The 27,728-nt window shown below is 34.3% G+C and overlaps 1 protein-coding gene across 1 annotated transcript in view; it reads left to right on the top strand.

Moving 5' to 3' along the window:
• The window catches only part of LOC134724027 (ATP-binding cassette sub-family D member 1-like), a 40,418-nt gene extending 18,985 nt beyond the window's left edge, over positions 1–21,433 (top strand). Inside the window, exons 9-10 of the mRNA XM_063587428.1 lie at positions 20,126–20,251; positions 20,766–21,433. Of these exons, the coding sequence (XP_063443498.1) occupies positions 20,126–20,251; positions 20,766–21,003 (364 nt within the window). The 3' untranslated portion in view covers positions 21,004–21,433. The remainder of the gene's footprint in view (positions 1–20,125; positions 20,252–20,765) is intronic.
• Positions 21,434–27,728: the final 6,295 nt, after the last annotated feature.

A 27,728-nucleotide genomic window follows, 5' to 3' on the forward strand; every position in this document is an offset into this window, starting at 1 on the left:
GAATGAAATTTTGTGGAAATGTTACTTGGCATGCAAAGACTTGCAATTCATCTTTGGAATTTCCAAAATGGCCGCCGTTGCCATAGAAACAGTTCAAACATCAAAATGGAACATTCCAGAACATAAGTGTTCTACAGCCATTAAATGTTATATGATGGTATAATATTATGGGGAGCACAATATGAAGCAGCAGTATGACTTTGGAATTTTCAAAATGGCGGCCGTTGCCATAGAAACAGTTCAAACATAAAAAAAATAAAAAAGCTTTAAACTTTTTTAAAATTAGCAGAATGAAGAATCATGAAGTGAAAATGTTTATCAAATGTTTAGAAATTTTGTGATGGCTGTCACTTAGTGGCAATTGGCGGACCAGGGTGACATCCGCTATTGCTTGCAATGGCAATTCTAGTTATGGCACCCTCAACGGAGTTGGGGTGACATATTGTTATTGTTCGTTTCTTTTTTTCTTATTATTATATTTATTCTTCCACACTTTTTTGTCCATGCTATTTCTCAGAATTGCCTTGAACAATATTGATGGAACTATACCATAATGAGGACCACTATATGAAATTGTGCAATCGGGGTATGGCACCATCAAGATGGCTGCCGTTGCCATGGAAACGAAACAAATGTGAAAAAATACTGTTTTTTGTTTTGGTGAACTATTTGGATACTATTTAACTCAGAATCATTATATTTAAATACAATGTAGGTGCCCACTATATACAGGTGTTGGATGATTTTGGCACTCATTGGAATTACTGTGTTGCCATGGATACTACTCCAAAAAATTCAAAAATCTCAAAATGTTCCAAACTTAATGAAACTTCACAGTAACGATGAGCAACATTGGAAGATGTGGAATTTGGCGTTGGAATTTCCAAAATATCTGTTGTTACCATGGAAACAATGCAAAAAGGTCAAAACTTTGAATTTTCACAGAACATTCCAGAACTTCAATGTTTAATTTATTCTAGAGACATTAAATGGTATATGATTGTGGAGGGAAAAAATTGCAGCCGGGTTTGACTTTGGAATATTCAAAATGGCCGCCGTTACCATGGAAACAGCAAAAATACAAAAAAAATCAAAATGCTTCCAATTTATTGAAACTTATAACAAATGTTGCTCAGCTAATGTAGACTTGACTTTTGAGTTTGGAATTTCCAAAATGGCCGCCGTTACCATGGCTACCGCTCACCTGGCAATAGGGGAAGGGTGCCATCCGCTATTGCTTGCAATCGCAAATCTAGTTATTATTATTTTTCTTCCACCTAATTTTGTCCTCCCGATTTCTCGGAGCTAAAGGAACCAATCTGAATGATGGTGCACAATAACAAGGAACCCTGATTTTCCTTTTGACTTTAAGACTTTGGAACTAAAAAATGGCTGCCGTTACCATGGAAACAGAAAAAAAATCAAATTTCTAAATCTTTCTTTGTAAGACCCTACTTGATGAAACTTTATGGAAATGTTCCTTAGTAGGCCCTGATGTACCGACAATATTTAGAAATTCTAAAATGGCTGCCATTGTCATGGAAACAGGGCGAAAGTTTAACATTAGCCCTATGGGAAAATACATAAAAGCTGCATTTTCTTGAAGAATAAAGCATCAATCCCAATGGTATATTCCCTCCCATCAACCAATGTGGTATCTGCCACTAAAATTTTGGAAAAGTCTTTGTTACCATAGTAACCAACCAAAATGTCAAAAATTTCCAAAATTTCAAAATGCTCCAAAATTGATGAAACCTAGTATGATTGTTGACTGTCAGGTCTGCATGAGATTTTTGAAGTTGGAATTTACAAAATGGCTACCGTTGCCATGGAAACTGCAGAAATGTCAAATATTTTCAAAATGCTCAAAACTTAATGAAATTTAGTATTATTGTAAACTGGCATGTATAGATGAGACTTTTGACTTTGAAAATTTCAAAATGGCTGCCGTTGCCATGGAAACAGCATAAATGTCATGTTTTTAAAAATGATCTAAATGTACTGAAAATTTACAGAAAAATGTATAGCCATGCAAATATGTGCATTCACTGTTAAAAGTTTTTGAAATGGCTGCCGCTTAGTGGCAATTTGGGGAAGGGTGACATCCGCTATTGCTTGCAATGGCAATTCTAGTTATTATTATTTTTCTTCCACCTAATTTTGTCCTCCCGATTTCTCGGAGCTAAAGGAACCAATCTGAATGATGGTGCACTATAACAAGGAACCCTGATTTTCCTTTTGACTTTAAGACTTTGGAACTAAAAAATGGCTGCCGTTACCATGGAAACAGAACAATTGTGAAAAATTCCAGTTTTTGTTTTTGGTGAATTATTTTGAGATGCTTAAACTCAGAATCCTTATATTTTAATACAGTGGAGGTGCCAGCCATATACTGGTTTTAGATGATTTTGGCAATCATTGGAACTACTATGTTGCCATGGAAACTAAACCAAAAATTTCAAAAATATGAAAATGCTTCAATTATTTTAAAACTTTAACATAATGATGAGCAAGTTTGATAGATAAGGAATTTGGCGTTGGAATTTCCAAAATGTCTGCCGTTACCATGGAAACAATGCAAAAAAGGTGAAAATGCTCCAAAAACGTCTTGGTTTGGTGAATAACTTTGATATGCTTGAACTTAAAACCATAAAATTTGTATACAAGGTAGTTGTCCACTATATACAGGTTTTGAATGATTTTGACAATCATTGGAACTACTATGTTACCATGGATACAGGATCAAATATTTCAAAAATTTCAAAATGCTTCAAAATTGATGACACTTAATATGATTGTTGACTGGCAAGTCTGGATGAGACTTTTGAAGTTGGAATTTCCAAAATGGCCATGGTTGCCATGGAAACTGCAAAAATGTAAAAATTCTCAAAATGCTTTGAACTTGATGAAACTTGATATTATTCTTGACTGGCAAGTAAAGATGAGACTTTTGACTTTGAAATTTTCAAAATGGCTGTCGTTGCCATGGAAACAGCAGAAATATGATTTATTTTTTAAACGCTATAAATGTACTTCAAATTAACACAAAGATATGCTGCAATTCATAGATCTGCATTCACTTATAAATTGTTTTGAAATGGCTGCAGCTTAGTGTCAATTGGGGGAAGGGTGACATCCGCTATTGCTTGCAATGGCAATTCTAGTTATTTTTATTCTTCCACACATTTTGTCCATACTATTTCTCAGAATTGGTCAGACCAATGTTGATGGAACTGTACCATAATATGAACCGCCATGTTAAGTTGTGCAAGAGACAGTGGAATGGTAAAAAATGGCCGCCGTTACCATGGAAACTGAACAAATGTGAAAAAATCCAGTTTTTTGTTTTGGTGAACTATTTGGATACTATTTAACTCAGAATCATTGTATTTTAATACAATGTAGGTGCCCAGTATATACAGGTGTTGGATGATTTTGGCACTCATTGGAACTACTATGTTGCCATGGAAACTACTCCAAAAAATTCAAAAATCTCAAAATGTTCCAAACTTAATGAAACTTCACAGTTACGATGAGCAACATTGGAAGATGTGGAATTTGGCGTTGGAATTTCCAAAATCGCTGTTGTTACCATGGAAACAATGCAAAAAGGTCAAAACTTTGAATTTTCACAGAACATTCTAGAACATCAATGGCTTAATTTATTCTAGAGACATTAAATGGTATAAGATTGTGGAGGGAAAAAAATGCAGCGGGGGTTTGACTTTGGAATATTCAAAATGGCCGCCGTTACCATGGAAACAGCAAAAATACGAAAAACTTCAAAATGCTTCAAATTTATTGAAACTTATAACAAATGTTGCTAAGCTAATGTAGACTTGACTTTTGAGTTTGGAATTTCCAAAATGGCTGCCGTTACCATGGCTACCGCTCACCTGGCAATAGGGGAAGGGTGCCATCCGCTATTGCTTGCAATGGCAATTCTAGTTGTATTATATTGTTGGTTTGCTGTCTTGTAGATTTTCCCGCTATACATTTCTTCTCATTCATATTCATATTTGCATTATTGTATGGTGTATTTGAGCTGCTATTTCATTGACCTCAATTTATTCTTTGTAATTTATTATGGAGATTACAATGGTTTGTTTGATATAAATGATCATAATCGCCAAACATGGCGATTTTTCCATTGAGTTGCAGACAATGAAAAAAAAAGACTGAATCAATTTTTGAAATAAATTGAATAAATGAAGCTTTATTTCACTCAGGTGGACAACTGAAGTTTTCTGTTTTATTTGAATGAAAGAAAGCCACTATTGTGTATTCATTTTATTTGACTGCTCTTGTATAACAGTTTGAAAAATTGATTATGCAAATAAATATTGCAAATTACAATGTATATATCATCCACACATGATAAAAGAAAAAAATCAAGATTACATGAATTTAAAAATAAAAGTGATTTGAAAGAACATAGATGATCATGATGTTATGTACATACTGTTAGAAGATAAAAATCGGAAGAAAAAAAATACTATCTTAATAGTTGACCAATTTGAAAATGGAGTTTTAGATAGCATACAATTTATTGTGGATTTACTGTTCTTTGTGGGATCCAATTTTACTGGTGAACCATACTATAAAGTGTGTAATTACACGAAATAACAAACTAAATAAATTGATGGTGTCAAATGTAAAAATTTAATTAGATATTGGTAGCATCAGATGACACCTAGTTATCTTGATAGTTTGAGATGACACTGAATAACCTTGATAGTGTAAGATGACATGAAATAACAGTGTTAGTGCCCTGTGACACCTTGTAACCTAGATAGTGGCAGATGACATGAAATAACAGTGTTAGTGCCCTGTGACACCTTGTAACCTTGATAGTGTAAGATGACATGAAATAACAGTGTTAGTGCCCTGTGACGCCTTGTAACCTAGATAGTGTCAGATGACATGAAATAACATTGATAGTGCCCTGTGACACCTTGTAACCTTGATAGTGTCAGATGACATGAAATAACATTGATAGTGCCCTGTGACACCTTGTAACCTAGATAGTGGCAGATGACATGAAATAACAGTGTTAGTGCCCTGTGACACCTTGTAACCTTGATAGTGTCAGATTACATGAAATAACATTGATAGTGCCCTGTGACACCTTGTAACCTAGATAGTGGCAGATGACATGAAATAACAGTGTTAGTGCCCTGTGACACCTTGTAACCTTGATAGTGTCAGATGACATGAAATAACATTGATAGTGCCCTGTGACACCTTGTAACCTAGATAGTGGCAGATGTCATGAAATAACAGTGTTAGTGCCCTGTGACACCTTGTAACCTTGATAGTGCCCTGTGACACCTTGTAACCTAGATAGTGGCAGATGACATGAAATAACAGTGTTAGTGCCCTGTGACACCTTGTAACCTTGATAGTGTCAGATGACATGAAATAACATGATAGTGCCCTGTGACACCTTGTAACCTAGATAGTGGCAGATGACATGAAATAACAGTGTTAGTGCCCTGTGACACCTTGTAACCTTGATAGTGTCAGATGACATGAAATAACATTGATAGTGCCCTGTGACACCTTGTAACCTAGATAGTGGCAGATGTCATGAAATAACAGTGTTAGTGCCCTGTGACACCTTATAACCTTGATAGTGTCAGATGACATGAAATAACATTGATAGTGCCCTGTGACACCTTGTAACCTTGATAGTGGCAGATGACATGAAATAACAGTGTTAGTGCCCTGTGACACCTTGTAACCTTGATAGTGTCAGATGACATGAAATAACATTGATAGTGCCCTGTGACACCTTGTAACCTAGATAGTGGCAGATGACATGAAATAACATTGATAGTGCCCTGTGACACCTTGTAACCTAGATAGTGGCAGATGACATGAAATAACAGTGTTAGTGCCCTGTGACACCTTGTAACCTTGATAGTGTCAGATGACATGAAATAACATTGATAGTGCCCTGTGACACCTTGTAACCTAGATAGTGGCAGATGACATGAAATAACAGTGTTAGTGCCCTGTGACACCTTGTAACCTTGATAGTGGCAGATGACATGAAATAACAGTGTTAGTGCCCTGTGACACCTTGTAACCTTGATAGTGTCAGATGACATGAAATAACAGTGTAAGTGCCCTGTGACACCTTGTAACCTAGATAGTGGCAGATGACATTAAATAACATTGATAGTGCCCTGTGACACCTTGTAACCTTGATAGTGTCAGATGACATGAAATAACATTGATAGTGCCCTGTGACACCTTGTAACCTTGATAGTGGCAGATGACATTAAATAACAGTGTTAGTGCCCTGTGACACCTTGTAACCTTGATAGTGTCAGATGACATGAAATAACAGTGTTAGTGCCCTGTGACACCTTGTAACCTTGATAGTGTAAGATGACATGAAATAACAGTGTTAGTGCCCTGTGACACCTTGTAACCTTGATAGTGTCAGATGACATGAAATAACAGTGTTAGTGCCCTGTGACACCTTGTAACCTTGATAGTGTAAGATGACATGAAATAACAGTGTTAGTGCCCTGTGACACCTTGTAACCTTGATAGTGGCAGATGACATTAAATAACATTGATAGTGCCCTGTGACACCTTGTAACCTTGATAGTGTCAGATGACATTAGATAAAATTGTTAGTGCCCTGTGACACCTTGTAACCTTGATAGTGTCAGATGACATTAAATAACAGTGTTAGTGCACAATGACACCTTGAAACCTTGATAGTGGCAGATGACATGAAATAACAGTGTTAGTGCCCTGTGACACCTTGTAACCTAGATAGTGTCAGATGACATGAAATAACAGTGTTAGTGCCCTGTGACACCTTGTAACCTTGATAGTGTCAGATGACATGAAATAACAGTGTTAGTGCCCTGTGACACCTTGTAACCTTGATAGTGTCAGATGACATGAAATAACAGTGTTAGTGCCCTGTGACACCTTGTAACCTAGATAGTGGCAGATGACATTAAATAACATTGATAGTACCCTGTGACACCTTGTAACCTTGATAGTGTCAGATGACATTAAATAACAGTGTTAGTGCACAATGACACCTTGTAACCTTGATAGTGTCAGATGACATTAAATAACAGTGTTAGTGCACAATGACACCTTGAAACCTTGATAGTGTCAGATGACATTTAATAACATTGTTAGTGCACAATGACACCTTGTAATCTTGATAGTGTCCAATGACATTAAATAACATTGTTAGTGCACAATGACACTTTGTAACCTTGAAAGAGACAAATGACATTAAATAACATTGTTAGTGCCTGATGACACCTTGTAAATTGATAGAATCAGCTGACTCTTTATAATGTTGTTAGTGTTAAATGACATTTTTAAAACTTTATAGTGTCAGATGAGACCTTGTAACCTTGATGCTGCACTGGTGGAATTATCGGCATCAAACATGGCACATAGTTGAAATATATGTCTCGCAAAGTTTGTCTCACCCAATAACTGGTGAGCAATCCCACAAAACAGTGGTGAGCATGTAAAAGCTTTATTTGCTTGTAAACTGGGATATGTTATTGTTGATTTAAGCATTTGTAGATAATGTCTGCATGATGTTATGTCCTGGCGATGGTAGTAACATAGGAAGCTGAGGAAATACGCAAATCCTATTGGATGATACTTTGCATGGTCGTTTGTTACATCTACATCTACTCGTAACTCTTGTGGAATTATTGATGACTTGTAATAAAATTGTAGAGGAAAAATTGTTAATGTTTTATATATCGTATAAAGTTTTTCTTTTTTCATCAGATTCAGCTCCTGTTTTTGGAAATGATTTAATGTGTCCTCAGTCGTGGCCAATACAGTATAAAATTTCTCATCTGTGTATTTCTGCAATGTATAATTTACTACGGATAATGAGGCAACATAGTTTTTGTGCACATAGAAGAAAGATGCTAATGTCAGCCATCCTGATACTGCATCTGAATTAACACCAATCAATAAATGGCTCAAATCATATTTATACTTCAAGTATTGCTGTTTGTTTTCGGAATTATAGCGATGTTTTGAAGCATCTAGAACAAACCTACATGCGTTTGAAAAATGTAAAGCAAATAGTCCTCTAGATAAACCTGTTCTAGAACTATGTAGAAAATGATATAGCAGACGCATATTCTTTATACTTGGAAAATAAGAAAATGTTTCTGGTATTATTCTGATAATTCCAAAATAGTCTGGGATTTGGAAGGACGATCTTGGATAATCGTGAAGGATCTCAGAAGACTTGAAACAAATTATTCCTTGTTCATTTAAATTCTGGAGTATGGTGGTTAATTTTTCTTTGTTCATCACAATGAACCTTGCACAAAAAAAGTTATTTTCGGGAATAAAATAATGTGACAAGATTGAATATTGTACACAGTAAAGCAGTCTTTGTAAACATGACAGGAAACATGTAATGATATTATCAGGTGTCCATACATTCTGGTCTGTTTCTTCTGAAATCCAAAACATAAGTGTTTTTAAGAAATATGAACACAATAAACCTTTCAAATCTTCATGTCTTTCTACTATTTCCTTCAATAAGATTTTTAACAGAGCATAGCATAATAATTGTGTGTGACTGAATGAATATATAAGAAACTTTTCTGCTACGGAAAATGAAATTCGCCACTCTAGATTTTCATTCACAGATCCTTTGCAGCCTATTGGCACGAATAACACACCGCAAGATATTATTTTGGAAACGGTTTCAGGTGAAGGCCATGTAGATCGAGATCTACTTACCCATGGCTGTGCCTGAAATATCCACTGGTCATATTTCAGGCAAAATGCTATATCCACAGTATCATTTATATCAGATACACATGGTCCATGAATATTCGTAAACATTGTTGCAATTTTGGGAGGATAAATCGACAAATGGACTAGTTTATAATTTTCACTCGAAAACATATATCCTAGGTGAGTTCTTTTCCACTTGTTTTTGAAAGATGGCAGCAAAAAATGATAATAATTAGGCAGACGTAATTGTGTAAAACATGGTGGGGTCTCCTCAGTGTTCATAATTAAGGGAATAAAGGGACCATCAAAAACAGCCTCGTTTTCAGATTGATAAACCTTAAAACTAGAGGCTCTCAAGAGCCTGTATCGCTCACCTGATTCTACTTGGGTTTTTGAAATCATATAAAAAAATATAAAATTTGGCTAAAAGTGACAACACAACCTCATTTATAAGAAAAGGAACATGTTTAATTTCATTCAAAAGTCCCCCACTGGCGGCCATCTTGGATGACGGATCGGCTACAAAGTAACAACACTTGGTCAGCACCTCATAAGGAACATTCATGCCATGTTTGGTTTTATTCCATTCAGTGGTTCTCTAAAAGAAGTCATTTGTATGCATTTCCCATAGGGTCCTATGTTAAACTAAGTTCCCTGCTGGCGGCCATCTTGGATGATGGATCAGCTACAAAGTAACAACACTTGGTCAGCACCTCATAAGGAACATTCATGCAATGTTTGGTTTTATTCCATTCAGTGGTTCTCTAAAAGAAGTCATTTGTATGCATTTCCTTATAGGGTCCTATGTTAAACTAAGTCCCCCGCTGGCGGCAATCTTGGATAATGGATCGGCTACAAAGTAACAACACTTGGTCAGCACCACATTAGGAACATTCATGCCATGTTTGATTTCATTCCATTCAGTGGTTCTCTAAAAGAAGTCATTTGTATGCATTTCCCATAGGGTCCTATGTTAAACTAAGTCCCACGCTGGCGGCCATCTTGGATGATGGATCAGCTACAAAGTAACAACACTTGGTCAGCACCACATAAGGAACATTCATGCCATGTTTGGTTTCATTCCATTCAGTGGTTCACTAGAAGAAGTGATTTGTATGCATTTCCAATAGGGTCCTATGTTAAACTAAGTCCCCCGCTGGCTGCCTTCTTGGATAATGGATCAGCTACAAAGTAACAACACTTGGTCAGCACTCCATAAGGAACATTCATGCTATGTTTGGTTTCATTCCATTTAGTGGTTCTCTAGAAGAAGTCATTTGTATGCATTTCCCATAGGGTCCTATGTTAAACTAAGTCCCCGGCTGGCGGCTATCTTGGATGATGGATCAGCAACAAAGTAACAACACTTGGTCAGCACCTCATAAGGAACATTCATGCCATGTTTGGTTTCATTCCATTCAGTGGTTCTCTAAAAGAAGTCATTTGTATGCATTTCCCATAGGGTCCTATGTTAAACTAAGTCCCCCGCTGGCGGCCATCTTGGATGATGGATCGGCTACAAAGTAACAACACTTGGTCAGCACCCCATAAGGAACATTCATGCTATGTTTGGTTTTATTCCATTCAGTGGTTCTCTAAAAGAAGTCATTTGTATGCATTTCCCATAGGGTCCTGTGTTAAACTAAGTCCCCTGCTGGCGGCCATCTTTGATGATGGATCGGCTACAAAGTAACAACACTTGGTCAGCACCACATAAGGAACATTCATGCCATGTTTGGTTTCATTCCATTCAGTGGTTCACTAAAAGAAGTCATTTGTATGCATTTCCAATAGGGTGCTATGTTAAACTAAGTCCCCGCTGGTGGCCATCTTGGATAATGGATCGGCTACAAAGTAACAACACTTGGTCAGCACTCCATAAGGAATGAATATTCATGCTATGTTTGGTTTCATTCCATTTAGTGGTTCTCTAGAAGAAGTCATTTGTATGCATTTCCCATAGGGTCCTATGTTAAACTAAGTCCCCCGCTGGCGGCCATCTTGGATGATGGATCGGCTACAAAGTAACAACACTTGGTCAGCACCCCATTAGGATAATTCATGCTATGTTTGGTTTTATTCCATTCAGTGGTTCTCTAAAAGAAGTCATTTGTATGCATTTCCCATAGGGTCCTATGTTAAACTAAGTCCCCGGCTGGCGGCCATCTTGGATGATGGATCGGCAACAAAGTAACAACACTTGGTCAGCACCTCATAAGGAACATTCATGCCATGTTTGGTTTCATTCCATTCAGTGGTTCACTAAAAGAAGTCATTTGTATGCATTTCCAATAGGGTGCTATGTTAAACTAAGTCCCCGCTGGTGGCCATCTTGGATAATGGATCGGCTACAAAGTAACAACACTTGGTCAGCACTCCATAAGGAATGAATATTCATGCTATGTTTGGTTTCATTCCATTTAGTGGTTCTCTAGAAGAAGTCATTTGTATGCATTTCCCATAGGGTCCTATGTTAAACTAAGTCCCCCGCTGGCGGCCATCTTGGATGATGGATCGGCTACAAAGTAACAACACTTGGTCAGCACCCCATTAGGATAATTCATGCTATGTTTGGTTTTATTCCATTCAGTGGTTCTCTAAAAGAAGTCATTTGTATGCATTTCCCATAGGGTCCTATGTTAAACTAAGTCCCCGGCTGGCGGCCATCTTGGATGATGGATCGGCAACAAAGTAACAACACTTGGTCAGCACCTCATAAGGAACATTCATGCCATGTTTGGTTTTATTCCATTCAGTGGTTCTCTAAAAGAAGTCATTTGTATGCATTTCCCATAGGGTCCTATGTTAAACTAAGTTCCCTGCTGGCGGCCATCTTGGATGATGGATCAGCTACAAAGTAACAACACTTGGTCAGCACCTCATAAGGAACATTCATGCAATGTTTGGTTTTATTCCATTCAGTGGTTCTCTAAAAGAAGTCATTTGTATGCATTTCCTTATAGGGTCCTATGTTAAACTAAGTCCCCCGCTGGCGGCAATCTTGGATAATGGATCGGCTACAAAGTAACAACACTTGGTCAGCACCACATTAGGAACATTCATGCCATGTTTGATTTCATTCCATTCAGTGGTTCTCTAAAAGAAGTCATTTGTATGCATTTCCCATAGGGTCCTATGTTAAACTAAGTCCCACGCTGGCGGCCATCTTGGATGATGGATCAGCTACAAAGTAACAACACTTGGTCAGCACCACATAAGGAACATTCATGCCATGTTTGGTTTCATTCCATTCAGTGGTTCACTAGAAGAAGTGATTTGTATGCATTTCCAATAGGGTCCTATGTTAAACTAAGTCCCCCGCTGGCTGCCTTCTTGGATAATGGATCAGCTACAAAGTAACAACACTTGGTCAGCACTCCATAAGGAACATTCATGCTATGTTTGGTTTCATTCCATTTAGTGGTTCTCTAGAAGAAGTCATTTGTATGCATTTCCCATAGGGTCCTATGTTAAACTAAGTCCCCCGCTGGCGGCCATCTTGGATGATGGATCGGCTAAAAAGTAACAACACTTGGTCAGCATCCCATAAGGAACATTCATGCTATGTTTGGTTTTATTCCATTCAGTGGTTCTCTAAAAGAAGTCATTTGTATGCATTTCCCATAGGGTCCTATGTTAAACTAAGTCCCCGGCTGGCGGCTATCTTGGATGATGGATCAGCAACAAAGTAACAACACTTGGTCAGCACCTCATAAGGAACATTCATGCCATGTTTGGTTTCATTCCATTCAGTGGTTCTCTAAAAGAAGTCATTTGTATGCATTTCCCATAGGGTCCTATGTTAAACTAAGTCCCCCGCTGGCGGCCATCTTGGATGATGGATCGGCTACAAAGTAACAACACTTGGTCAGCACCCCATAAGGAACATTCATGCTATGTTTGGTTTTATTCCATTCAGTGGTTCTCTAAAAGAAGTCATTTGTATGCATTTCCCATAGGGTCCTGTGTTAAACTAAGTCCCCTGCTGGCGGCCATCTTTGATGATGGATCGGCTACAAAGTAACAACACTTGGTCAGCACCACATAAGGAACATTCATGCCATGTTTGGTTTCATTCCATTCAGTGGTTCACTAAAAGAAGTCATTTGTATGCATTTCCAATAGGGTGCTATGTTAAACTAAGTCCCCGCTGGTGGCCATCTTGGATAATGGATCGGCTACAAAGTAACAACACTTGGTCAGCACTCCATAAGGAATGAATATTCATGCTATGTTTGGTTTCATTCCATTTAGTGGTTCTCTAGAAGAAGTCATTTGTATGCATTTCCCATAGGGTCCTATGTTAAACTAAGTCCCCCGCTGGCGGCCATCTTGGATGATGGATCGGCTACAAAGTAACAACACTTGGTCAGCACCCCATTAGGATAATTCATGCTATGTTTGGTTTTATTCCATTCAGTGGTTCTCTAAAAGAAGTCATTTGTATGCATTTCCCATAGGGTCCTATGTTAAACTAAGTCCCCGGCTGGCGGCCATCTTGGATGATGGATCGGCAACAAAGTAACAACACTTGGTCAGCACCTCATAAGGAACATTCATGCCATGTTTGGTTTCATTCCATTCAATGGTTCTCTAAAAGAAGTCATTTGTATGCATTTCCCATAGTGTCCTATGTTAAACTAAGTCCCCCGCTGGCGGCCATCTTGGATGATGGATCGGCTACAAAGTAACAACACTTGGTCAGCACCTCATAAGGAACATTCATGCCATGTTTGGTTCCATTCCATTCAGTGGTTCTCTAGAAGAAGTTCAAAATGTAAATTGTTAACAACGACGACGACGACGACGACGACGGACGACGGACGCCAAGTGGTGAGAAAAGCTCACTTGGCCCTTCGGGCCAGGTGAGCTAAAAAGGATCAATACCCATTAGATCAAAATCACTGCTTTTGAAATAAAGGCCTTCCCCTTTACTTCCGCTTGTTATGTTTTTAAAAATATCTGTTTGTCCCATATCAATCATAGTTGAAGTTAATCTTCTAATTTTCACGACTTCCTCAGATCCAATCTTTCGGCAAAGGTATTTGTAAAAATTCAACGATTCACATTCTTCATTGGTCATTCCAGCCATTTTCTCTATATCAGTCTACCATATAAATTACCATTAATCCTAGAAAAAAGTTACAACAACTTCTTTATTTTACAATACTTTTGCTCATTCCCCATTAAAGCCTTTTCCCTAGAATTAAATTTTGGATAAAATACTTATTAATTACTAGATTTCTGTTCAAAGGGAAATAACTAATTTTCTAAAGATTTGTAAGAGATGTTATATATACGTTGTATTAATATAAATGACTTTCAATTTTTTTCCTTTTCTTAAGTAAATACTTTGAAGAATCTATTTTGATGGAAATGTGATATTGTAAGCATGGTAAAAGGTAACACAATTTAACATGACACAACTTAAATCCTAAATTGTTTACCTTTAATTCTCTCTCTTTGCAATTTTCCATAATTATGATTTTCTTCTCCAGTTTTTTAAGGCTCCTTAACCCTTTCACGTTCCGCCAAATTGGACGTAAACTTATGGAAAGACACTATCAAAGTTCAATCGCATATAGCATTCGCACTGAGGCTTACATAAAGTTCGTTTTAGGTCCATTTGAGAGATAAATGATAAAATATGTCAAAAAATATAATATATCAGAAATTTTGTCTTTTGAAGTCACATGTTATCTGTCCAAAAGTCAGGTGACTTGCGAAAAAAAAGTAAAAAAATACAAAAGTCTTCCGAAAAAGGTCGTGTGGAGACTTTTATAAGGGCTAATAGGATAAAGTTTAAGTGCCAAAGCAATGTCCTAAGTCTGATAGACACAGGAAAGTTACAATTATGGTATAGTTGGAGGAAATACGTGCTATATGCCCCCCAAACGTGGATGCCCGCAACATGCAAAATAACGGTTTTCAGCCGTTTTTTCGTCAAAATCTTATACTTGACACAAATTTTAGCTTAAATTATGTTTTTCCAAGCAGCACATAGAATTTTGACTTTGAAAGTAAAGATTCAATGAATTACCAATAATTACTTTGGTGTTTTGGGCCTATGAGGTTTTAGTTTAAGGGGGGGGGGGGGGTGCAATTAGGACACACATTCTTTAAAAACATACAAACATTGTTTTTAAGTTGACTTTTGTATGTATTCATGACCCTCTTTTTGAAATTGAAAGTAAAGTTAAGTTAAGTTTCATTTAATATAGGAAATTATTTTTTCACCTCCGGCTTTGAGGTTCGAACATGCAATCTTCCTGCTATGGGCTAGTGCAGCTTCCCACTGGACCACGGGAGTTCCAGTTTAATATATCGAAATTTTAATACTTAACTCTTTCATAAAGCAACGAAGTGAAAGTAATCAAATAATCAGCCTGTTTACTGTTTTCGTTTAGAAATTAAGTCTCGATATAACATATAATTGTTGTAAAACCCATTATTTTGAGCAAATATAGGATGATATCATACTTTAGTCTGCCATTTTTTTCTAGACTTTTACCGGTTTCTTTATTTGAACAAAAGTGTTTTCGACATTTCCATAACCAGGCACATCAGAAACAATGTTCTGTTACATCTATTTCAACTTCGAAAAAAAAAATTCATGACTTTTTGTCTTTTTTGTCTTTTTTTCAATTAATTTGGAAAGAAATGACCACAAATTGAGAGTGCATTTCAAGTAAATGATTGCGTTGGTACACTTTCAATCACTTTTTTCACTTAAGTACAAGTTTTAATCTTACTTTGAATAGTTTCCCTCAAAAATACACGGCGAAGTTAATAAAAAAAAAGTCATATTGCCCCTAAAATCAACAGTTTATTTTCCCATACTCGACGGAAATATTAAGTTCAAATAAAAAAAAAAACACGGTTTTTACAGGAGAAAACGTTGTCCGTTAGGGACGATTTGATACCAAACCGTACTCGGAAGAAATTTTAGGCACCACTAATCACACAGCTGTGATATAGGGGATTGATTTGAGCCATCAACCACTTCTGTACGTCAACAAATGTCAAAGATTCAATACTTTGCGCAAGTTAGTTACCCAAAAATATAGCCCATCGGTACCAGAGTACCGATGGGAACAGGAAGGGGTTAAGAATGCTTAACCCTTTCACGTTCCGCCAAATTGGACGTAAACTTATGGAAAGACACTATCAAAGTTCAATCGCATATAGCATTCGCACTGAGGCTTACATAAAGTTCGTTTTAGGTCCATTTGAGAGATAAATGATAAAATATGTCAAAAAATATAATATATCAGAAATTTTGTCTTTTGAAGTCACGTGTTATCTGTCCAAAAGTCAGGTGACTTGCGAAAAAAAAGTAAAAAAATACAAAAGTCTTCCGAAAAAGGTCGTGTGGAGACTTTTATAAGGGCTAATAGGATAAAGTTTAAGTGCCAAAGCAATGTCCTAAGTCTGATAGACACAGGAAAGTTACAATTATGGTATAGTTGGAGGAAATACGTGCTATATGCCCCCCAAACGTGGATGCCCGCAACATGCAAAATAACGGTTTTCAGCCGTTTTTTCGTCAAAATCTTATACTTGACACAAATTTTAGCTTAAATTATGTTTTTCCAAGCAGCACATAGAATTTTGACTTTGAAAGTAAAGATTCAATGAATTACCAATAATTACTTTGGTGTTTTGGGCCTATGAGGTTTTAGTTTAAGGGGGGGGGGGGGGGTGCAATTAGGACACACATTCTTTAAAAACATACAAACATTGTTTTTAAGTTGACTTTTGTATGTATTCATGACCCTCTTTTTGAAATTGAAAGTAAAGTTAAGTTAAGTTTCATTTAATATAGGAAATTATTTTTTCACCTCCGGCTTTGAGGTTCGAACATGCAATCTTCCTGCTATGGGCTAGTGCAGCTTCCCACTGGACCACGGGAGTTCCAGTTTAATATATCGAAATTTTAATACTTAACTCTTTCATAAAGCAACGAAGTGAAAGTAATCAAATAATCAGCCTGTTTACTGTTTTCGTTTAGAAATTAAGTCTCGATATAACATATAATTGTTGTAAAACCCATTATTTTGAGCAAATATAGGATGATATCATACTTTAGTCTGCCATTTTTTTCTAGACTTTTACCGGTTTCTTTATTTGAACAAAAGTGTTTTCGACATTTCCATAACCAGGCACATCAGAAACAATGTTCTGTTACATCTATTTCAACTTCGAAAAAAAAAATTCATGACTTTTTGTCTTTTTTGTCTTTTTTTCAATTAATTTGGAAAGAAATGACCACAAATTGAGAGTGCATTTCAAGTAAATGATTGCGTTGGTACACTTTCAATCACTTTTTTCACTTAAGTACAAGTTTTAATCTTACTTTGAATAGTTTCCCTCAAAAATACACGGCGAAGTTAATAAAAAAAAAGTCATATTGCCCCTAAAATCAACAGTTTATTTTCCCATACTCGACGGAAATATTAAGTTCAAATAAAAAAAAAAACACGGTTTTTACAGGAGAAAACGTTGTCCGTTAGGGACGATTTGATACCAAACCGTACTCGGAAGAAATTTTAGGCACCACTAATCACACAGCTGTGATATAGGGGATTGATTTGAGCCATCAACCACTTCTGTACGTCAACAAATGTCAAAGATTCAATACTTTGCGCAAGTTAGTTACCCAAAAATATAGCCCATCGGTACCAGAGTACCGATGGGAACAGGAAGGGGTTAAGAATGCTTAACCCTTTCACGTTCCGCCAAATTGGACGTAAACTTATGGAAAGACACTATCAAAGTTCAATCGCATATAGCATTCGCACTGAGGCTTACATAAAGTTCGTTTTAGGTCCATTTGAGAGATAAATGATAAAATATGTCAAAAAATATAATATATCAGAAATTTTGTCTTTTGAAGTCACGTGTTATCTGTCCAAAAGTCAGGTGACTTGCGAAAAAAAAGTAAAAAAATACAAAAGTCTTCCGAAAAAGGTCGTGTGGAGACTTTTATAAGGGCTAATAGGATAAAGTTTAAGTGCCAAAGCAATGTCCTAAGTCTGATAGACACAGGAAAGTTACAATTATGGTATAGTTGGAGGAAATACGTGCTATATGCCCCCCAAACGTGGATGCCCGCAACATGCAAAATAACGGTTTTCAGCCGTTTTTTCGTCAAAATCTTATACTTGACACAAATTTTAGCTTAAATTATGTTTTTCCAAGCAGCACATAGAATTTTGACTTTGAAAGTAAAGATTCAATGAATTACCAATAATTACTTTGGTGTTTTGGGCCTATGAGGTTTTAGTTTAAGGGGGGGGGGGGGGGGGGGGGGGTGCAATTAGGACACACATTCTTTAAAAACATACAAACATTGTTTTTAAGTTGACTTTTGTATGTATTCATGACCCTCTTTTTGAAATTGAAAGTAAAGTTAAGTTAAGTTTCATTTAATATAGGAAATTATTTTTTCACCTCCGGCTTTGAGGTTCGAACATGCAATCTTCCTGCTATGGGCTAGTGCAGCTTCCCACTGGACCACGGGAGTTCCAGTTTAATATATCGAAATTTTAATACTTAACTCTTTCATAAAGCAACGAAGTGAAAGTAATCAAATAATCAGCCTGTTTACTGTTTTCGTTTAGAAATTAAGTCTCGATATAACATATAATTGTTGTAAAACCCATTATTTTGAGCAAATATAGGATGATATCATACTTTAGTCTGCCATTTTTTTCTAGACTTTTACCGGTTTCTTTATTTGAACAAAAGTGTTTTCGACATTTCCATAACCAGGCACATCAGAAACAATGTTCTGTTACATCTATTTCAACTTCGAAAAAAAAAAATCATGACTTTTTGTCTTTTTTGTCTTTTTTTCAATTAATTTGGAAAGAAATGACCACAAATTGAGAGTGCATTTCAAGTAAATGATTGCGTTGGTACACTTTCAATCACTTTTTTCACTTAAGTACAAGTTTTAATCTTACTTTGAATAGTTTCCCTCAAAAATACACGGCGAAGTTAATAAAAAAAAAGTCATATTGCCCCTAAAATCAACAGTTTATTTTCCCATACTCGACGGAAATATTAAGTTCAAATAAAAAAAAAAACACGGTTTTTACAGGAGAAAACGTTGTCCGTTAGGGACGATTTGATACCAAACCGTACTCGGAAGAAATTTTAGGCACCACTAATCACACAGCTGTGATATAGGGGATTGATTTGAGCCATCAACCACTTCTGTACGTCAACAAATGTCAAAGATTCAATACTTTGCGCAAGTTAGTTACCCAAAAATATAGCCCATCGGTACCAGAGTACCGATGGGAACAGGAAGGGGTTAAGATCAACAAACTGCAAACAATTTTTCTTTGGCTATGGTACACATATTTTCAATCTTACTTTTCTTTGGCTATGGTACACACATTGTCAATCTTCAATTTACTGATTATGTATAGTGACTTTCAAACAATACAAGGAACTGTTAAAACAATGGAAAGTTTAAATGCTGAGAACATAAAAATTGAAACTAAAATGGCAGGTTTTTTTATTTTTTTTAATCAAATAGAAGACTTAAGAAAACAATCATGAGTCTAGTCGTATCAACATTTCACAAGGAAAAACAATTGTTTCTTGATTTTATTGTTTTATTTTCTTAGTGGCAGTTTCCTTGAAATGAACTCAGCTACTTGATATGATAAGGAAATTTACGCCTTTTTGTCCTTAAAATCTTCATTGTCAAAATGTTACATAATTGGGCAATGAGTTCATGTACTAAATGGGATTTTCAAATAAATTTCCAGTTTCAATTTTAAATTAAGCAGCCTAAGTGTATTGAGCTCAAATGGCCTGAAGCCAGGGCATGAGACATTTCAGATTTCAAAGAAATGTGAGTATTAGCAAATAAAAAAATTAAAATGAATAATTTGAATATATTCTGTATACGGTATCAAAACTGAACCAAGTTTCAATTCAAGACATGGATTGGACTTGGCCACTTTTAAAATAATGCTGGGGTATCTTTTGAGTGGGGAAGGGGATATTCCAAAAAAAATGGTGGTAATGATCATCTTTTGAGAGGTTTGGTGGGGATATTTCAGAGAAATGAAAACCTGAATGTGAGGAATATCCTATTGGTGGCTTTAAGCTGTACTACACTCTTTGGTCAGGTTGTTGTCTCGTTGACACATTCCCCATTTCCATTCTCATTGTTAGTGTGGCATAGATATGAACTGAAACTCTAAAGTATAAAACATACTGTTATGGGGTTCTGTTAAATTGAAAGTGAAAGTAAAGTGTAAATAAATTTAATTGCTTGACATAATTAATTTTGACATTTCAGTTGCTAGGCAAAAGTAATATTTAGTTTATGTTATTTCAGACCACAGTATGCTTTACTTGATGAATGTACCAGTGCTGTGTCTATAGATGTAGAAAGTAAGATATACCAAACAGTCAAGGACAGTGGAATAGTTTTACTTACTATCACCCATAGACCTTCATTGTGGTAAGATAAACTATATACATTTGTACTATATATGTGTTGTGAATATTGTTCTTTGAAAGTAAATTTACATGTAACTAACAAAACAGTGGTAATGCAAAAAGTGATAGCTGATTGATTGTTAAAACCCACTGGAATAACTGCATTAAGATAGGTCATTGTATCAGAGTTTTTTCATTTTAATGACCTTATTTCACAAGTCACATTACTTAAAAAGATTTGTTATAGCTTGTCACAATCCTCTGTTAAATTTAGTAGTTTATTGTACTTCCATTTTTGCGAATATTTGATTTTGTGTTTTTGCTTTAGTATGCATATATTTACAGTCGTAATTTGTTGAACATTTAAAAAAATGCTTGGTTTCCCAGTACCCCCAAATTCATGAAAATTGCTATCCAACGAATAATTATGAATCCACAGTATATCAGAATTTTCAAGAAATGAAAAGAAAAAAATTTGCAACATTTTTCTGTTTTTATTCCTTGTGATTATATATTAGATTTGTTGTATTTTACAGGAAATTTCATACTCATCTTTTACAATTTGATGGAGAAGGAGGGTGGAGAATGGAAGAACTTGATACAAACACTCGTCTTACCCTGAACGAAGAAAAACAGAAGCTTGAGACCCAATTAGCTGGTGTCCCTAAGATGCATAACAGACTATCAGAGCTTTGCTCTATTTTAGGGGAGGATTCAGTCTTACTATCCAGTCAAGATAATTTAGATGATGTAGATGAATTGGTAGAGAGTTGATGCACAACATTCCTTAGTTGATTAGTTTTATTTCTACATTCTTGCCAGTGATATTATACTAGAGTACTTCTGTTAGTGAACTGGTTTTTTTTTTGAAGAAAAAAATCGTGTCTTAGAATCTGGTAGATGAAATGTTGTATTAAATGTTCAGTTTACAATAACTAAATTATTATGTATTATAGGGAATATTTCCTTTGTAATTACTTTTAACGACTGAAACATTATCATGTTATTGCATTTTAATTTGATGATTTTTTTATGTTCAATGTATGAATGAACATCTGAAAATCAAATTGTTTTGTTAGGAATTATTAGCTTAAATTTTCTGAATTTTCAAAATGTAGATATGAAAATTGGTTTTGCAAAAATGTTTGAAGCACAATCAAATAAATAAAATATAATAAGAAACTGTGGATTCATATATTTTCATGGGTACACAATGTACCAGTTTTCGCTGATTATGGAAAACTTTATAAATATTAATGGATATTTATTTTTGTGGTTTTGCTGAAGTCTGATTTTTTTTTATTCTTTGAATGTTAATTTTTGTGAGTCACCTGTACCCACAAAATCCACAAAAATTTGTATACAACAAATAATAATGAATCCACAGAACATGTATTTGCAAAGGCATAATTTAGATTTGAAAATTAAATGATTTTGCTAATTTTAGGTTCTTCTGATAAACAAATGATTTTTTTTTATTCTTTCCAAGTTCTTAATTTTACATTTTTGAATAGGCTATACAATTGTGTACTAATAGAAATTACAAAATCTCTGTATTTTTCTATAAGAGAGATAGAAGATGCAACTCATTTAAGTATTTTATTAATTTTTTTTTTTTATTTTTTTTTGTTAGCACAATTTAACACATTCTGTTAATATTTAAACAATGAATATTTATGAATAAGTAGTACTACAGCATTAACTTAAATTTTATGTTTTTATTGTTATTTATTAATTCCATATGTATCTAGTCAGTACTGATATTTGTGCTCAGGGTACCATGTATGAATGTACTTATGTTATGTTTTTGTAAAAGCAAAGAAAAAAATGACCAGATTTCCACTCAAACTTGTTTGCGGTCATTTTACAATAACAAAAGATACAATTTTAGGTTCTTCTGATAAACAAATGATTTTTTTTTATTCTTTCCAAGTTCTTAATTTTACATTTTTGAATAGGCTATACAATTGTGTACTAATAGAAATTACAAAATCTCTGTATTTTTCTATAAGAGAGATAGAAGATGCAACTCATTTAAGTATTTTATTAATTTTTTTTTTTTATTTTTTTTTGTTAGCACAATTTAACACATTCTGTTAATATTTAAACAATGAATATTTATGAATAAGTAGTACTACAGCATTAACTTAAATTTTATGTTTTTATTGTTATTTATTAATTCCATATGTATCTAGTCAGTACTGATATTTGTGCTCAGGGTACCATGTATGAATGTACTTATGTTATGTTTTTGTAAAAGCAAAGAAAAAAATGACCAGATTTCCACTCAAACTTGTTTGCGGTCATTTTACAATAACAAAAGATGCTCAAAGTTTTATTTCCTCATAACCCTGGTGGTTGTTTATTATAGGATTGTATATGATAACTAATAAGTTGGGTTAGAAAATTGGACAATTTTTTTATTTTGCTCAAATGTATAATGGTAGAGTTCCTGTAAACCTGTAACCCATTATATATATTCTTTACTGCCTATATATATAGCTACAGAAGGAGAGTGTTAATAATAAAAGTAAAATTAAACAATTAAACAAAATAGGCATATTAAATCAGGACTGTCATGATCAGTTGAAGTGAGTATTAGTCAGTAACTCTTTGGTTAGGTTATTTTAAATCTTGTAGTAAAGTTTGCAGATAAAACGAACGCAGATGGCTTGGAATGTCTCTAATTGGTCAGTTTATTGTGGGATGTTGTCCGAATTGCAGGAAAGTATGTAATAAAAAAGTTCTTTATCAGACATTTTGCTAGGAAGATACTGAAAGTTATTGGATTGATATTAATGATATCACACCAAAAGTTATCACGTGTTTAGTCAAAATATTCACATGAAGCATTAGATTGAATTAATGGATCCAAAAACATTCTACCACATCTGTCACTTAAAATATATTGCCCATTACCCATGTCTCTTACTAAACAGCAAACAGAAATCAAATAATGTGCTTGTTTTCGTAGGTTTGGATGCTTCAATGCTATAGTCCATGCTGAGTGAGGTGCAAATGCTTTTTTGATCGTTTTAAAAGCAACAAAGTCATCATCAATGTTAATATGTCTTGTCCAATTAACAATCTGCCTTTTTTAATTTTCTTTATCAGTGATGTCAGCTCAAACTGGTGAAGCATGAACAAAAATTCACAAGGTTCTTTAATCATTAGATACTTTTACAGACTGCATAGATTTCTTTTTCTAATATCAGAGAAACATGTTTTGATAAAGTAGTGAAAGGGAGGCAATTTTTTTTTAATTCTGTTAGGGAATTATGTTTCTCACTTTCAAACTCAGTAAAGGGTAGATACTCCTTTGCAGATTAAACTTCTGGAATTTTCAGAAATGCACTTTTTGTAATTTTCCCATCCCTTAACAAAAGGCCACATCTACAGTTAAGTTGTGCATTTCAATCCATTTAAATTTTGAATGAATGTCATTTGTTAGTAACTAAATTACTGTATGATGAACAAAAAATACCATCTATTAGTAAGACTGTTGAAAACAGTGGACAGCTTCTTAAAATTATAAAAAAAAATAAAAAATTACAACTTCAAGCTTACTTTGTTTATTATTATATGATTGAAACAATTCCAAATTTTCAGACATCTTATATAAAAATCTTTCTTTATGGCGAAATCTGCTAATATATGATAATATCTAATGTGAATGTATTTTCATGGAAATATTGTATTATGTTTGTAATATTAAATTAAGGTGTCTTAAAAAGCTGTATCATTTTATCTTTGGTGTATTGACACTAGTTGACATGTTGTGCAAAGCTTAAATGTAGTTATATTTGTATGATGAAAAAAATATGTATTAGCAAATGTTTGAATATCATTTCACTGTCACAAAAAGTAGTTTATATGCTAAATATGAAATTTCAATAAAATGTGTAATATTTTTAAACAAAAAAAGACATGTTTGCATATGTAAGGAAATCCACATAAATGTTTTGCCAATTTTTTACATAGATTAAGTCTGTTTATAAACATATTTTCTACATTTAGCTATATAGCTTTGACAAACAACAGTTCTAATTCTACAATAAGAAAAACTCATCTTCAACCACCAAAACCATTTATTAATGTAGTTAAGATACTCATATTTTGTTTTTGTGATTCATTTGAAATAAGAGTTGGTTCTCATACATTCTGTCAAATTTTTAAAGTAACCTTGAAAATTTAACAGATTTGTGGTGTTGTTAAAAACTACAGGATCTCATTATTTTTAAGTTGTTCTCTTCAAATTTAAATACAATTGTTTATACCCTAAATATTTCATTTGGAATAGTTGTAGGAGTTACAGTACATCAAAATTAACCGAACATCATCTTAAAGTATAAATTTTATCTGTACTCAGATCTTGACAGAATAGAAATGCTCTGCAAAGCCTCGCTTTCTACCTGTTTCTAAGCCATGTACAATTAAAATTTATATTTCAAGACATTGTATGGTTATTCTATATTTATACCATATAGAAACTGTTATTATTACACCACTTCCTTTATGTTTCTACAAGGAAACTGCTATCAGGACAATGAATGTTTGTAACACTTAGTTCAGTTTTAATTTTTTTAAGGATACTTTAAGGAAGCTGGCTTGTCTTATTCTGATTTTTTTTGTCAGATTTTCGTAATCTGCAGGTTTTATCCATTTGAATGCCTTGACTAAAATTACCCGGTAACCCCCATTTTTCTTTTTGAAAATCTTTTACATGTATGATCATAAGCCATTTGTATTAGTCTTTTTATACGACCGCAAATTTTGAAAAAAATTTCGTCGTATATTGCTATCACGTTGGCGTCGTCGTCGTCGTCGTCGTCGTCGTCATCGTCGTCCGAATACTTTTAGTTTTCGCACTCTAACTTTAGTAAAAGTGAATAGAAATCTATGAAATTTTAACACAAGGTTTATGACCATAAAAGGAAGGCTGGTATTGATTTTGGGAGTTTTGGTTCCAATATTTTAGGAATTAGGGGCCAAAAAGGGCCCAAATAAGCATTTTCTTAGTTTTCGCACTATAACTTTAGTTTAAGTTAATAGAAATCTATGAAATTTTGACACAAGGTTTATGACCACAAAAGAAAGGTTGGGATTGATTTTAGGAGTTTTGGTTTCAACAGTTTAGGAATTAGGGGCCAAAAAAGGGCCCAAATAAGCATTATTCTTGGTTTTCGCACAATAACTTTAGTTAAAGTAAATAGAAATCAATGAAATTTAAACACAATGTTTATGACCACAAAAGGAAGGTTGGTATTGATTTTGGGAGTTTCAGTCCCAACAGTTTAGGAATAAGGGGCCAAAAAGGGACCCAAATAAGCATTTTTCTTGGTTTTCGCACCATAGCATTAGTATAAGTAAATAGAAATCTATGAAATTTAAACACAAGGTTTATGACTATAAAAGGAAGGTTGGTATTGATTTTGGGAGTTTTGGTCCCAACAGTTAAGGAAAAAGGGGCCCAAAGGGTCCCAAATTAAACTTTGTTTGATTTCATCAAAATTGAATAATTGGGGTTCTTAAATATGCCGAATCTAACTGTGTATGTAGATTCTTAATTTTTGGTCCCGTTTTCAAATTGGTCTACATTAAGGTCCAAAGGGTCCAAAATTAAACTAAGTTTGATTTTAACAAAAATTGAAACCTTGGGGTTCTTTGATATGCTGATTCTAAAAATGTACTTAGATTTTTGATTATTGGCCCAGTTTTCAAGTTGGCCCAAATCGAGGTCCAAAATTAAACATTGTTTGATTTCATCAAAAATTGAATAATTGGGGTTCTTTGATATGCCAAATCTAACTGTGTATGTAGATTCTTAATTTTTGGTCCAGTTTTAAAATTGGTCTAAATTAAAGTGCAAAGGGTCCAAAATTAAACTAAGTTTGATTTTAACTAAAATCAAATTCTTGGGCCTCTTTGATATGCTGAATCTAAACATGTACTTAGATTTTTGATTGTGGGCCCAGTTTTCAAGGTGGTCTAAATCAGGATCTAAAATTATTGTATTAAGTATTGTGCAATAGCAAGTCTTTTCAATTGCACAGCATTGTGCAATGGCAAGAAATATCTAATTTCACAATATTGTGAAATAGCAAATTTTTTTTTTAATTAAGAGTTATCTTTCTTTGTCCAGTAAAGTAAGCAAGAAATATCTGCAAGAATTTTTTTGATTGGAGTTATCTTTCTTTGTCCAGAATCAACTTAAATCTTTGTTATATACAATATACAATGTATATTCACTTTTTACTACCAACTGATAAATTTAGATAATCTTTACCATTCAGTGATAACAAGCAGTTTTTTTACATCTTAATATTTTATGATGTATTTAAATGAGTAGTAATTGTTGCAAACTCCATTAGAATATTTTAATTGAAATTAGTTTTGGAATAAGGGAAAGGGGGATGTGATTAAAAAATTGGGTTCAATTTTTCTCATTTGAAATTTTTATAAATAAAAAGAAAATTTCTTCAAACATTTTTTTGAGAGGATTAATATTCAACAGCATAGTGAATTGCTCTAAGAGAAAACCAACAATTTTAAGTTCATTTGAATACATTCATTCTGTGTCAGAAACCTATGCTGTGTCAACTATTTAATCACAATCCAAATTTAGAGCGGAATCCAGCTTGAATGTTGTGTCCATACTTGCCCCAACTGTTCAGGGTTCAACCTCTGCGGTCGTATAAAGCTACACCCTGCGGAGCATCTGGTTGAGAACTTCGACTTGTCAATGATAAAGCTATGAAAAGTCAAGAGAGGAAATATTTTCCGCCAAAATTTCAATGGCTAATATCTCGAAAACAAGCATGTTGACCTATACATTTGTTTTTGCTCTTTGGATTTCTTTATTAATCCCCTATCAATATAAACTAGTGTTTTGAAATGTTAATTACTTTGAAACTGAGAAGCAAAATCCCTTAATACATAAACATTACCCATAATGGATAGAATGTGAAAAGCTTTTTGTAATACAAATAAAAAAATCGAAGTATTTAATTGGTTATCAGATGTTTTGAGCAAGTCAGTAGCCCTTAATTATTAGAAAATGGTGCACAGAACAATCATGTTTTTTACATTACATATTGTGTGTTGTTATTGTTGTGTAGAACAATGTTGTGATTGTGTTTTAACTTATAATTGACTATTAAATTTAATTTTAAGATCACCAATAAAGATCCATGAGATTATCTTGGTTTTTTTTTCTCCTAATTGATAAGTATTTCTTGTAGAACGGTTAGATTGTCTTGTGGTATGTTTGTAATGTGCTTGCATTTTGTGGTAGTTCATGAATATATTACATCTTCATTATAAAATTGAGAATGAAAATGGGGAATATGTCAAAGAAACAACAACTCAAAAGACAGATCAGCAAGAAATCAAGCACCCAGAGGTGGGCCTCAACTGACCCCTAAGTAAAATGTGTAATATTTCAAAGAAAATGATCTAAAATTTTGAAAAAACATACAAGACTAACAAGGTCAGATGTT

This window comes from Mytilus trossulus, chromosome 1 (genome assembly GCF_036588685.1).
Source record: "Mytilus trossulus isolate FHL-02 chromosome 1, PNRI_Mtr1.1.1.hap1, whole genome shotgun sequence".
Lineage (NCBI taxonomy): Eukaryota > Metazoa > Mollusca > Bivalvia > Mytilida > Mytilidae > Mytilus > Mytilus trossulus.